Source organism: Ischnura elegans, chromosome 2 (genome assembly GCF_921293095.1).
Source record: "Ischnura elegans chromosome 2, ioIscEleg1.1, whole genome shotgun sequence".
In the NCBI taxonomy this organism is placed as follows: Eukaryota; Metazoa; Arthropoda; class Insecta; order Odonata; family Coenagrionidae; genus Ischnura; species Ischnura elegans.
The window spans coordinates 119,194,493-119,209,386 of record NC_060247.1 but is presented as its reverse complement, the minus strand read 5'-3'; the positions used below and the strand labels follow the sequence as shown (position 1 = coordinate 119,209,386).

At 35.8% G+C, this 14,894-nt stretch overlaps 1 protein-coding gene across 2 annotated transcripts; it reads right to left on the bottom strand.

The window, feature by feature from the left end:
* Positions 1 to 8,626, bottom strand: LOC124154503 (zinc finger FYVE domain-containing protein 21-like). 2 transcript variants are annotated; one of them, XM_046528284.1, is made up of 7 exons: positions 8,138 to 8,622; positions 7,981 to 8,031; positions 7,694 to 7,862; positions 7,486 to 7,567; positions 7,313 to 7,407; positions 3,860 to 3,999; positions 1 to 3,749 (listed from the first exon to the last, which is right to left on the bottom strand). In XM_046528284.1, exons 1-7 carry the CDS (start codon positions 8,285 to 8,287, stop codon positions 3,720 to 3,722), a joined length of 717 nt encoding a protein of 238 aa, XP_046384240.1. In that variant the 5' UTR covers positions 8,288 to 8,622; the 3' UTR covers positions 1 to 3,719. The 2 variants fall into 2 exon arrangements, with proteins under 2 accessions (XP_046384240.1, XP_046384242.1); XM_046528286.1 differs by lacking the exon at positions 3,860 to 3,999 and having other exon boundaries at positions 8,138 to 8,626.
* Positions 8,627 to 14,894: the final 6,268 nt, after the last annotated feature.

Here is a 14,894-nt window from a genome sequence, read left to right as displayed (position 1 = left end):
TTGTTCAAAACATTGTTTATAAACTCATCTACATATACATAAATTTGTTACAAATTTTGAATCACTGCTAGATGCAGTGATTGTTACATTCCTCACCAATTGACGAATTAACAGAGTCAAGGAAACCAGGATTTTAGAGATATTATAGTCTTGATTTGTCATGGATAAGCTATATTTGTAAAGGGATGCTGGGTGCTAGATGACAAAATTTTGGTTTACCAGGATAGCTTAACAAGTTACAATTTAAGGCACAGAAATTTTGGAAGACTATCCCAAAACTCCAAAAAAAAAAAGAAATTTTTTAATAACACCCTTAGTAAAATATTGCATTACTGCAGAAGGAAGACAAAAATATTTTCCCAATTTACTTTACTTTTATACCAGATGCTGAAGACAACAGGTGGTTAATATAAATATAAAATATAACATAAAAATTACTTAGTTGTACCTGCGATTAATTTTCAGTCTACACTATTATGTAATGATCATAATGGTTTCAGTAATCACATATACTTATTTCCAAATACAACATCAGTTTTCCAGCGTACATCTTTTTAATTTGGTACACCAAAAATAGAAACAAAAGTATTTCCAAGGAACAGTGATAGAGCAAGTTACAAACTGTTATAACTTTTTGGAATTGTTATGGACCATTGGTAATTATTTAAGGGGTAACCCATTAAATAGCATTAATAACGTTAAGATAACATTTTTGCATTCCACTAAAAAAAACACTCTGATATGACCATTATGATTTTAAAATGTCACCGAATTATGTTTTCTTTAAGTCAAATTTCCAAGAAGAAAAAAAGTATCATCTTTATCTCATTCGAAGCTGCAAATAAATTGTCATACCCAAAGTTATTGTGTAGCTTAAAATGGTGCTAGAGGGACAGATAAAGGTGAGTATTGAAGGGGAAAAATAAGAATTTGAATTATGGATAAAATGGAATAGACCTTGCTAAGAAACAAAGACAGGTGCGAGATGGAGAACATGCTATGGTGATTTAAAAATGGTACATGTTTATAATCTTAACAGGTAGAATACTTTAATAATAACCTTATCGTAAAATAACCCATCCATATGAAATCTTTCCCCAAATACAGTTTACAAACTATTTTTCATCATCGCAAAGACACATCGTAATGAGGCACATAAGTATGGAATTGAAACATTCCCATATGACTGAGTAAGACACTTGTTCCTTGTAGTAACTTCATTAACATCTGAATGAACTTCAATCAAGTCCCTGATGAGTATTAATTTCCTTGCAAAAAGTCGCAAAAGCGAATATATGCCATAAGCATTCAAAGAATGATTTCATGATTGACAAAGTCAAATTCTGCCTGGGCTAATGGAAGTAAATAGTACCTCTAGGGCAAACACTTGTTGGACAAACTGTGGACAGAGATTCTCACGTCCATCAGCATTCATTGACAAGATGATTATTCAAGTCAAAGAGGTTTTAATTTACACTCGCTTTCAGAACTCCAATAAATATGATAGACTATAAAGATCTAGACTATGTATTTCCTTGGGCAGGGAAAACATTTCAGGTGCAAAGTTAGCTTGACATAATTGGAAAATGATGGTCAAAACTAGGAACATTGAGCCAGAACTTTTTGAATTTGGTTTTACAAATATGATGACATAATATCAGGCCCTGCGCTAAAATCTTGGGGGCTTTCTACATAGTCCAACTAACCGTTCCATTGATCTAATCACTCCACATTTAAAAATTTCTTTAATGGACGGTCAAAGAAAAGAAAATACAGTTTCCAGGCTGAAACATAGTTTTACTCTGCTCTTTCCATAAGTCCACCCTGCCCACATTATATTTCCCTCAAGCTGCAGCTTTTCATCATTTTCAATGCCCAAAATATTCACTTTCTCCTCAGTAAAAATATGTAAATACATAAAATTAACCCAAGAAGTATATCTATTCCTCGTTGTGCTACTATTGCCCTTCAACTGTTTGACTTTTTTTCTAAAAAAATTAGAAAATTGAAAGAAATGTTACATAAATATCCATAAAAACAATATAGGATTTCAATCACATCTCCAAAACTCCTTTACATGAACTATTCTCATTTCTTCAACTTCGTGCATGACCCAACACTTCACAAACAAGACACACGTTTTTTCTGGGCAAAGATCTAGCAACTCCCATATCAACGCAGATGATCTAAATACAAGTTAATGAACATAATATCCAAAAAAATTTAGGATAGCAAGGCAAGTGTACTTTAAAATCCAAAACTGGCATTCAGGATTTAAAAAAAATGTGTTGAGACTATAACTATAAAAATTTGATAATGCCCTAAATTCCATCAAGCTAATGTGAATGGCAGTGATTAAAGATAATATACTTTAGGGCAGCATCATCAATTTTTAACTCAGATACATTATCAATACAACACATGATAGCTGAAGATTTCCCCAAACATCCAGGAGAGCAAAATCTCAATGCCCATACATGTATCTTTTCGCCGACTTTACATAAGGTATTTGTTCATGATATTAATTAATTTTAAGCTGAATACAACAATATTTAGGCCAAATATGTGCTCAATTGGCAAATGAAGCATAGGATGATGCACTTTATGACATGATACAATTAGACAATACTAATAAAAAGTAAAACCTATATGATGATGTTTAGTATAGGGCTGCAAACTATGAACAATAAATATGAGCACATCATTCTGCGACATTTTATCAACAGCTAATAAAACAACATTATAAATGTGCAACTAAGTTCAGGTGAATTTCGATGACTCAAATTAGCATTTACAGCTCAACAGGGAAATTTAGAAACGAGTACATAATCATGATAAAGGAGCGGATATTGATGTCAATACAGGGAACTGCCCAAGCATGAAATAAAATCTCAAGAGTAACATGGCCCCAGGGCATTATATGAATCCATAATAATAATGATTACATTGGCTTCCCAAACATTTACGTACAAAATCCAATAGGCAATAGAATCAGTATTCCGAATGAACACCCATTCTAAAGGAAAAAAATGAATGAATTTTCATTTCATTTTTTAACACAACAGATGCTGAATGATTACCCTTAGGGCTCAAATGCAGCAGAATAGCAGAGATTTTTCAAATCAATACTGAAATAGGCATCTAACTCATCTCAGTCTTTAGTGCCAAAAAAATATACAGCCAACTAATGGTATGCGCACCAATTTCACCACAATTTAGAGAAGCATTTAAATTTCTGCCATTTTCCATGCAATGCTCCAAGACCACCAGACCAAAACAAAAAGGATTTATGCTCAGTTGTACTTTGTGCTCTTAACTGAAAACCCGTAGTTAAGAAAAAAGTGTCAATAAAACTTGTTTTACCAACAGAAAATCAATAACAATCAATAATATAATGCTATTTTGAATAAAAATACAGGCTAAACTCTACATGACTCAAACAGGATGCTAAAATAAGCTTTCTAGATAAAGTGCAGATTGAATAGATATGCAAACATTCTCAGAAGCATTTTCAATGCTTTTCGTAACTCCTACATCAGCCATTTCTGCTTAATATTTACAAAGTATTCTGTCGACCTATGTACACAGCTGGAATATATATAACTGCCTAAAATATCAATATAAACTCTTGAGTATGCACTGAATGGTCCCTCATATTTGTACAAAGTATGAATTTTAAACATGTGAAAATCTCCAAATTGGCATCAAAGGTGTTTCCATCAACTGCATTCGTAAACCATTTTGAATGCCTAAAAAGAAAAGAGTTAAGAAAAGATTTCTAGTGAGTCAAGCTCAAGAAACTAGAAATGAATAAAATCGATAACTCCTGCTAAAATGCTTTAAATATACACATGAATACCTCTAGCATTGCAGACATCCATGCCAATGACTGACGCTGTTCCTTTGGAGAAAATGGCAAGCAGGATAGGAGTATCCGTGTGTCATTGCTTTGGCAAGGTTTGCGAAAAAGTATCGCAAGGGAATCCTCTGTATTTATTTCTGTGAGGAAGAAGTGATTCTTTCTTAAAATGGTGACTAAGTTATGTGTTACATGCAGTATAACACCTTGTATTTATAATTATTTAATTAACAACTCAAGTAAAGTTATCACCCTAAAACTAATATAGATCAAACTCTGTAAATGAGTCTGATCCATGAATTGTAAATAATCACTCAAACGCAAAGCAACAAGTAAGCTGAAGTACACCATCAAACAATTTTCTAGGCATAATAATAATAATAACTCTCACTTAACCTCAGGGGCTGAGATAAATCAAGTCTTCCCCGTTTCAAAACCTCCCCTCCTTCCTTTCAAAACTGAAAATACGGAGTGAAGTAAATAAGTAGGAATCGTCAATGACACATCATAATCTTGTTCTTAAAAAGCATAGCAATCACTCCAGATCGCTATTTCTTGTGATCCGTCAATTCTTTTCGCTTATTTGCCATGCAAATGAAAGGAATATAAATGGAGGTGAAGAGTAATTTAAAGTAATTTTGACTTAAATAATATTGTTTGACACCGGGGGAAAACAAAGAATTACATAGAGTAAAACCAATATTTAGTGAACCTCTTTACATCGTAAACCTCCACACTTCATTCCACCCCTACAGTCCCATCTGATTTACATGTAAATTTATAGGCAAGCCTCTTTGTAACGAACCTCTTTATCTTGTAAAACCTCCACTTATCATACTAAGGAGACACCCCTGAGATGACCAAACTACCTCTGCAAATCGTACCGAGACAACTGGATACCATTAATGCAGCCACGATTACATACATGGAATGACATTTTCAGCGATAAATGTTTCACGCTTATTTTTTTTCTTATACACCTTTAATATGCTGTCATTTTCACATTAAACATTTGTTATGGCCATTTTGTTCCATATGAGAGCATATCTAACAGTAAATAAGAAAAAAGATATCCAACTACATATCCTAATAATTTTAAGTGACTTTTGAATTAAGAGAGCTAACATTGTTTTCCCTCGAATAATGGTAAAAATCACGCAATAGCGCTCGCTTTCTGTTATTATTAAATAATGAATATATGTTCACTAATGCACACATGCTTGTTTAAACACATAAATATAATGGTTTAAAAGACATTCATTTCCGAAGGATATGAAAAAATGGTGCCTATCACTAAAACCTCTCTATAGTGAACCTCCACTAATCAAATTGCCCAAATTTTGGTCCCCTCCATTACGATGTAAAGAGGTTTTACTGTATATATTTTGTGAACATTAATGCACAGTCACAAGCTAGGTAGAATTTCCCACCAGCTTTCTAGTGTCTCATTGAATTTTGCAGGAGGATGAACTTTGAGAATAGTAAAAGCTAACGTAGCTATGTCTACCTTGTCTCACTAGCTTGACAGGGCCAAATGTCTATTAAAATTAAAAAGTATGTTAGGGACAGCAAAGATGTTGTCGATGGTAAAATTGAAAGAATTTTCATGCTGCCATGAAGAGAGTAGCACAAAATCAGTAAACAAATCAAATGATAAGCGTTGCTACCATGAACTTGCTGGTAGGAGAAGAAGAAAGACACAACACAAAATTAGAAGTAACATGCTATAATTTTGTGGATATCTCCATTTTCCGGGTTATGGCCGCGTTTCGTTGTCAGAGGTGATGACAGTTCGTCAGGATTCCACCAGGCGTCTTCGACCTGGCGAAACTGTCGTCACCTCTGACAACGAAACGTGGCGATAACTCGGAAAATGGAGAAATCCACAAATTCTGTATGCCACGGAAGACTCCGAGACAACAATGCTATAATTTTCATCAACTGCTCCAGCTGCAAGAACCAATTCATACAGCAGTGTCCCATGTGCAGCTTATCTCGGCTGGAAATTAATCATCGACACTACCCTCTCATTAAGAATTAAAATCCACCTTCACAATTGCTAGGTGGATGAAAAGACTTTAAGAAAATGAGTGAAGCCCGGCAAATTCTTACTCACTACAAAGTCATGGCTAGCGTGGGTTATGTGGCACCCGTAATTTCACGTACAGGCATTTCCCCTCCTGAAGTACAAAACCTTCAGCACTTTAAGCATGTGATCCATCAGTCAAGAGCATGAAATACAATATGACAACATTTCCTCACAGAGTTCAATACTTCGTTTAAGAGAGAAAATTTCAGCTTTGGCAATTATAATTGAAAATTCTCCATGCGTGTGATGTCTCCATCCTAGGTTAAAATATTAACTATGCACAGTGGAATCGAACCCCAACTCATGTGTGTGCCCAGCATCTTGGGCAGCCATCACTCCCTAACACTGTAATTTACTTTCAATACAGTATTGAATATTGTACATAGTTTATAGCATGTGCTATAAATTAAAGTTTGTACATTTAAAGGACTTGATGTACTGTGTTTAAGGTCTAAATATTAAAGAAAAGAACTTCCGTGAATAAAAGAAGGTTATTTTTTTGAAAAAAAATTATCTTGCATCAGTTTGGATTAGCGGGACTGCACTGTATTTCTCAAACTTATGCTTTACCATATATTTTCTTCTTCTTCTCTCACATCAACTGCACAAAACCAGTGGGATAGCCAAGGGGGAGGAAGTTCGGACCCCCCCTCCTTTCCCCCAAAATAAGAAAACACAATTATTTTCATTCATAAAAGAAAACAAAATATTGAAAATAATGAATTTACTAAATTGCTCGAAACCATTAATAAAGAGAAGAACTAACCGGAATAAAAAGCAAGGAGAAGAACACGGTTCTCAGACAAACAAAGAGAGATTGACGTAATATCATACTCAAGTGTGGGGCCCTGCTGTTCACAAACGGTTCCATGCTAATCTAACTTATAACATAGAATACCGAAAATAAGAGTAAATCATTGGAAAAAGATAACGGTTAACAACAAGTAAGAGTAATGTACAGGTAAAAACTGATCGATGAATAAAAGAGTTCGCCAATGGAAACTGATAAATAACTCACCACTACTTTATGATAAAGGATAAAAGTTCTTTGAAAGTGGGTAAATTTAAAGAAAACCAATGCAATACTATTACATTTTAGGGCCGTATTTTAAGACGTTCCTAGAGGAACATATCTTCCTGTATGACGCGTTACTAGGGGGAAATCAACCTCCAAGCGTTTTTTAAACGTACCTCCTTTGTAGGATCAACTCCATCTACAAGCATACAGATTTTCTCCCTACTATTTTGAGCATGGATTAGACTGACAATGATTAAAAAAAAACTTGAGAGAAAAATAGAAAGGTAAAAGGAATAAAACTGAATTGGGAAAGGTTTCTTTCATTCCAACTGACAAGGACAGTTACCTTCATCTGAGTTCCTCACGATGCTCACCGATTTAATCTCAACAAATGGCAAGGGCTCTGGACGGTACGATGCACTTCCATCGAAAATTATATGGCTGCAAACAAAAAAAACGTGTCATAGGAAACTTAGAAAAAGACTTGAGCCAAAAATAAATGCACAACAACTCACTTACCGATGGTCGTTCGACAGTCTACAAGTAAACAAGTCTTCATCCACTTGCGGTGATCCAGAGGAAGATAATTTAAATCTTGCGCCTGAAAATTGGGGAAGAGATGGAGAATATTACAATAACTCATCGTCTCCGACTACTAATACACATGATTGCTGCTAGTATACCTAAAATTGATAACGCAAAGTTAAAAGCACTAAAGAAACCTTACCACTCAGGAGTGTTTTCAAGTGAACATCGAAGAAAGACTTCTCTTTCCTGGCTATACTCTCACAACTAATGCACAGACGTACTGGATCGACAAAGCACATTCTAGGAAGAGCTTCTTTCAAATTACAACATGCCTTACAATATACTTGTCCACATCTACGGCAATGATGCTGAAATTTTACAGAAGAAAAATATTTACACCGTCTTAATTATGGATTGAACCACACCAAAGTCTGACCGTTACTTATTCAACAACTCCGAAGAGTTGAAAATAACATATAGAGCTACCTTTCTTGTGAGGAAGTCGAATCTTGCTTTACAGCTAAAGCAAGTGTCGTTCTGTAAGTAAAGCATAGGAGCAAGTGAATGTCATTACTGTTAGAGCAATTACTGAATCATTGAAGATTAATCATTACACCTATTTTTACTGATTTGAGTTACATACCTCTCCATCAGGACTCCATTGGGGCTCAGACAAAACGAAAGGACTTCTGAATCTATCATTCACGACAACTATTCTAAGCCCCGATTTCGATCTCAGCAATTTCTTTGCACTGGACTCCATTTCAACTTGTTGATACCGAACGGAATACATCAAGACGGGACGCAAGTCACACGGGGCACCCCAGTGCAAAATTTCGGGGATTTCACATTAGAATGATGGTGATAACGACAATTAACACCAACTTCTTAACGTTGGATAATAAATGTGGCCAACCTAGGGACTTGCCCCAAATCAAGCCGAGTTCAAATATTTATTAAAATCTAGGGATAATACGATAATGCAGTGGTTACGTCTTCGAAAATATCGGCCATATTGATTCCAACTTGCGCAAACCGCGAAAACAAATTTGATTCCATCTCTACTGATTTCTACATTCATCCTATAATAGCATGCCTCTGTGTATTTTTGTACCATTTGGATCTCTAATAATAATATAAGGGCATATTGCAGATAAATATTTTTCTCGGATTCACTCATCTTAACCTGTTGATAAGAAGTTATTATCTGGTATGAAATAAAAGAAATCCTTGGCCGTATCATTTGTCTCCTCTGATAATAAAAAATTGTAACGCTGGCTCATTATACTCTCATTACAGTGGAGTAACTATGAGGTGGATAGGTATAGCCCCAAAGCCTCAGATAAGTAAAAAAATACATTGTCTAGTTTTGGCATATAATAATTGCATCAGCTTAAGGATACCCAAGTAACATTGACCGTTGGGCCTCGGTTGGGGAACCGTAGTCACGGTTGGCTCATTGTGGGTGGATATGCCTACCAAATTCCGCTGTTGGCCCAACGCAGATATTGTTCGTCGGCCCAACGAAACGGTTTATGCTGTTGGCCCAACGGAAATCCCCAACGATGGCCCTACGAAATAGATTATCATTGGGCCACCGTTGGGACATCATACCATTTCCTCAATTTCCGCCATGAGAGCTGCAAACAAAATTCCGACAAGATCTTCAACGTAGAGATGGGCAAAATTCCATTGTAATCGATTTATTGTTTCAAATGGTTATCGGATCGGTAGCATCTATTCATTAAAAAATAGGGATGGCATAATCGCTTGCTTTGACAGTCAGTGCTACCGACTATGTACAGGCAGAATAATTATTTTAAGTTAATTTTTTAAGAATATATTATAAGATAATTTTTGGAAATTATGTATAACTCTTTTTTAAGTAATGTTCTGCTAATTTTCTGGTGTTTTCAGCATGGTATTTGACATAAATGGTTCCAAGAAGCGGAGGCTTCTTTAATGCGACTTGTTAGTATATATATCCCGGAGGGCACATGATAAATTGTAGCCTTGTAAGATCTGTCTGTTTCGAGTCTAACTTAACCGATGGAAGTTCGATATGGGCCGTGAATAAGCACGATGTATACCTCGATTGCATACGTTGCAGGATACGGTTCACATGTTTCCCTAGCAACCTAACAACCAAGACTTGTTTGGTTGTAAGGGCTTTGTCTTTGTGATAGCAGTTAAATAAAATAAGTCGAGTGCTTCTAACAAAAATAAGGCATTGACCTCATTTGGTAAGTCTTACAAAACTGGCATTCCTAAAATCATGTTACCTTAAACAGATAGTTTCGTAGAATTTTAAACTTTTCATCATTAATTTAGATAGATCGATATGTATATTTTTTCAGATTGTGGCATATCTAGTATAAGTGGAAGTTTTAATGAAAACAGTGTTTCAATGGACAAAGTGAGTGATTTAGTCCTCTCTGAAGAGAATGAGATTGAATTTGTATGAGTAAACCTATATAACAACTGCACAATTATTATTTTATGGAAAATACATCAACTATTATACTCAATCAGTGTTTCTGTGATTCCTATTAATATCACTAAATCTTGCACTTATTAATCCAATTAAGTAAAATGGACTAAACTTAACAATTTCGTTACCGAAGACCAGAGAATAGGAATTGTGAAGGAAATTGAATCAAATAACTCAGGGGTGTACATCTTGCAGTGTGACATGTTTGAAATTAAGGAGGATTTCTTTGAATTACCTCTTAGAAGTGGTACCATTGGTATATTTGTAGTAAAAAAAATAGTACCTGGATGCAAATTGCAGTCCACCCAGATTTTATCTAAGTGTGTTTTGTTGCCCTACAAAGAAGATGGACAGTTTTTGTGTGTGCCATATTGTAATATGGAAAGGTGCTGTTGAAATTTTCCTAATTTTGTCCTAATAAAAATTGTCCTAATTTGTGAAAATAAAAGTTGGGGACCTTCTGAACTGATATTGATTTTTTGTTTTCCACTTTTAACCACTGTAACCTTACTTTGTCCTATAGCATTGATTGTTAATGTATTTAATTTCATTTTGATTTATAGGGAGTTAAAGGTAAAGATTCTATCTACCGGTATCGTATCAAGTGAGAAGGTAAATTAATTTAACTCTCATTCTATAAAAATGAGAAATGCCAGTAAAATATAGCTTTTGTTGGGAAACGGATGGCAGAATTTAAAAGGGCCAACGGTGTATCGTTGGAGAGGGGTTGGCCTCTGGTTGGGAATACGAAGGCCCGACTGTAATGCTCTGTTGGCCCATCGTTGGGGAATTGTTGGTTGGGATACGGTTGGCGAGGTGGCCAAATCATACCATGGGCCAACCGCTGTGTCCCACCATCTGCCAACAGAGGGCCAACCAAAAATGTTACTTGGGTAAAGATCATTAATTAAAATGATGTAAAATGTATTTCTAGGTGGATATCATTTTTCAAAACTTTTCCGGTGGACAAGCCCCAGACTCCCGTTGCCTTAGGGGGGAGAGGGGTCCTGGGTGGTGGCATCACAAGAGGGGTTCAGAATCTCCCAAAATATTTTAATACAATTACTTTGCTTCACAAAAGAAAAAAATATTTAAATATCATGAATAAAATGATTTCTTTGTAAAATGAAGTTTTTTTATTATTAAAAGGGTTAAAAATAGTTTAAAACCCTCTACTTAGTACCCTGTTTTTAAAAAATTTCTACCTCTGGTTTTGGGCCCCCCTCCAAACGAAATTCCTGGCTACGCCACTGGTCCGAGGCCCACCAAGCCTCCCCGTCCCCAAAGCATATTCCTATAGTTAGGCCACTGCCTCCTTATATCATCTTCAACAGTCATTAGAAACTGGTGTATTCCCAGATAGTGGCGTAACTACGGGGGAGATTTGAAGGATAGATCCCCCTCCTTGAAACCTCGAGGAAATGAAAAAATTATTTAAAACTATTGTCTAGTTTTCACATTTAATGACAGTGTCTGCTTAGATTAAAGATCGTTTATCAATATCTTGGCAGTGAGATGAGTCACCGACTGAAGATCAAGGAGTCAGGGAGGGTGAGTGCACCCTGCAAACGTTTCGCGTATGCGACACATTTCTCCTCCCCTCCCCCACCAATACATATTCCTAGTTACGCCACTGTTCCCAGATAATTTTAAATTTTGCAAATGTTATACCAGTGTATTATAGTGGTGATTGGCACTATCCAGTCTGTACTATAGCCTAAGTTTTGAGAACTTGGTCATTTATACAATTTAAGCAATCAGTGAAAAACACTCCTGTTGAGGAATAGCATGGATTCAGGTGTGGTAGGATCTACTTCCACCAACTTATTATCCTTCCAATACTATGTTACCTCTTCTTTACATGGTCATTTTCAAATAGATACAGTTTATTGCGATTATACAAGGGCTGTTAACAAAGTACACAAATCATTTAATATGTATCAACAGCAAAACTTGAAGCATTTGGGCTCATGTTATCTCGGCTTAAAAGCTATTTGTCCAACGGGAAACTTATGATTAAAATCCATGGAACAGTTTCAAATTCTTTCAACGCATGAGTGTCTGAAGTTCTACAAGGCTCGCACCAATTGGACCTCTTCTATTTTTTATTTTTATAAATGATGTTGGAGCCTACCTAAATTCCAAAAATCATTTACTTTATGTTAATGATTTAAAATTTTTTCATATTTTTAATTCTGTTCAAGATACTTTCTCCATGTTATCATGAAAACTGATTTCAATCAAGCATAGAAAAATGTAAAAAAATAAAATTTTGTAGAGGAAAATTTCCATATATAAAAAATTATAGTTTTTTGGAAAACTCATAATAGAGTATGCTGTTTTCCAGGGGCAGATCCAGGATTTCTTTCTGAGGGGGGCCCAAACAAGGCCGTATCCAGGATTTTGTTCTGGGGGGGGGGGGGATAGCAAGGATACCATCGTGATACCCAGAGATGGGCAAAATACATGTCAAATGTATTTTAGATACAAAATACAAATTACTTTTAAAATCTGTATTTCAAATACAAAATACAATTACTTCTAAAAATTGTATTTTCGATACTAAATACAAATGTAATTTCAAAATACTCTATTAAAATACGAAATACATGCCTTCACCGAAGTTCTTGCCTAATAAAAAATTAAAATAAATTCAAATATGAACTATTTTTAGAATGAGAGGCTCAAACATTCTTGCTACGTATCTATAGGAAACTGGCAATTTGACCATTATCCATGGCGAAATGTCTTAAATAAAATGGAGAAAAATGTCTCCTGCTCCTTTGGGAACAGCGTCAGACTCTAACTCCCCTCCACAAATTACTCAATGCACAACTTCGTTTTGCAAAATACTCCACACGCGACTACGTTTTGCAAGTATACAAGGGCCTACGGGTGTTACAGAAGTAAATTAAGGGGCAATTTATTGTCCCATAGCTGGCAGGCTAATACTGACTCATTCGGGATCCCTGCCATCTCGTCGCATGCTCTTTCTACTTATGCACAAAAAACATTACATGTATTTTGATTTTGAATGTATTTTAAAAATACAAACTACTATTTAGATGTATTTTCGTTACAAAATGCAAAATACTCTCAGAAAATGTATTTCTGATACAAATTACAAACTACAAAAGTATCGAAAATACGTATTTCAAATACAAGTATTTTCGATACTGCCCATCTCTGGTGATACCAAACAAATGCAATGATAATGGGACCATATTAAAAAAACTTGCATATTTTTTAAGGGTCTAGGGGGGCACATGCCCCCCCTGGATCCGTCTATGCTGTTCACACATGGTCTCATTGTCAGTGTAATATTTAAACCACAATTAATAGTCAAATAATGTATTGATGATGTGAATTTTCTAAGGCCTATAATATTCTTGGTTTCATTTTCAGAAGCTGCATGGATATCAAATCATTCTCTGTTGAAAATTGTTACATGCAACCTTGGTAATAGGGTAGTTTCCTTCATCAAAGAAAACGAAAGGCATTGATTGCGATTCGTTACCCACCATATTAGTGCATTCATAATATGTACAAATTATTTCGTTTTAGAAATACCGGTTTAGAGGAATGGCAATGGTCCATTTTTATCCTCATTTGAAAAGGGCCAGATTGGCGCCCATGCGATGCCACTCCACGTGACATCACAGGGACCTAGTTTCTATACGAGAAGATAGGAGTTATACATCGTCTGAGGTTACCAATGCATGCATGAGGCGCAGAGCTCAGGGAAACATGTCTCAATAATCACTTATTAAAACTGGCTAAGGTCGGAAAGTTTTCTTCGTTTGATAAGGTACTAATAATCCTTATTTAAGCCAAGCGCTACCAGCCAGCAGGGTACTCAGCTACCCGCTAGCAGCCTGCGTCGTATCAGCGCTAAGCCTCGCCTCAAGGTCACCTCACAGGGCGGCAGCGGGAACCAGAAATACGTCGTACGGAGAGATTTCCCGGCATTCATACTTACGTGTTGCGTTTTCGCGCGCTTGAAAATTTTCACTTTTCATTTAATCGCGAAAAATAGATATCGTCATTTAAAAATCTAAAAGTGTGAAATACGTTCTACAGGAGTAATAATCTTTCGATTTAGGCAATAATAAAACAATAGGAAACCACCCTATTGTGTGAAAAATCCACGGAGGAAAAATCATTCGCCTTGACCGGGATTCCGGTTGAATGGTTTTTCCTCTGTGGATTTTTCGCACAATTTGTGCACTGTGGGTGACACCGTAAAGATATCACCATGACTAGTCCCATTATACTTAAATAAACCTTGGCAATGTCTATTCTTGAATATTGCATGACAACAGAACAACAGAAATTTTGGTGTTTATTTGAAAAAAATAATTTGGGTAATATCTGTTTAGCTTTTGATCCATCATTTACGTGCTTTTTTTTATAACTTATCGATATCTCCACTGTAAAAATGCTCAACAACCGCCCACCGAATCAAATCCGCTCATCTAGTAGCCCAACAATATAAGAATCCACTCAGCTGGCAGTGTCCGGAGCATAAACGCTCATCTCCTATTCTGAAAGCTTGGAGGTGTAACTAATACCAGGGTGTGTGTGGGTATGGAATAACCACCAGGATAAGCGGTAGGTGCGTGATGAATAAATTGCGGAATTGTAAGATAAATGGTTCAAAATGGTGAGTTTTATGGCTTTCTGAGGGATATTTTATTAATCATTACACTATTCTATTAGTAATATCAATCCTATTAAGTAAAATGGATTTACCTTAAAAATTTCTCTGAGCTCTGGGGGAGGGTTTTATCCCACAAAACCTCTCCCCTCGCTGTGCCACTGTCAGGAAGAGAGCTGCATTAGAAAAAGAAGCATTCATGAACAGGAAAGAGATGATGAAAGCATCATTATTTAAGGGTTCAAGGAATAG

Excerpts from the sequence above, each read along its gene's own strand:
- LOC124154503 (XM_046528284.1), bottom strand. The coding sequence starts at position 8,287 with ATGTATTCCGTTCGGTATCAACAAGTTGAAATGGAGTCCAGTGCAAAG. Across the intron at positions 7,568-7,693 it reads CTTGAAAACACTCCTGAGTG|GCGCAAGATTTAAATTATCT; the intron begins GTAAGGTTTCTT and ends CCCAATTTTCAG. Across the intron at positions 3,750-3,859 it reads GGATGTCTGCAATGCTAGAG|GCATTCAAAATGGTTTACGA; the intron begins GTATTCATGTGT and ends TTTTCTTTTTAG.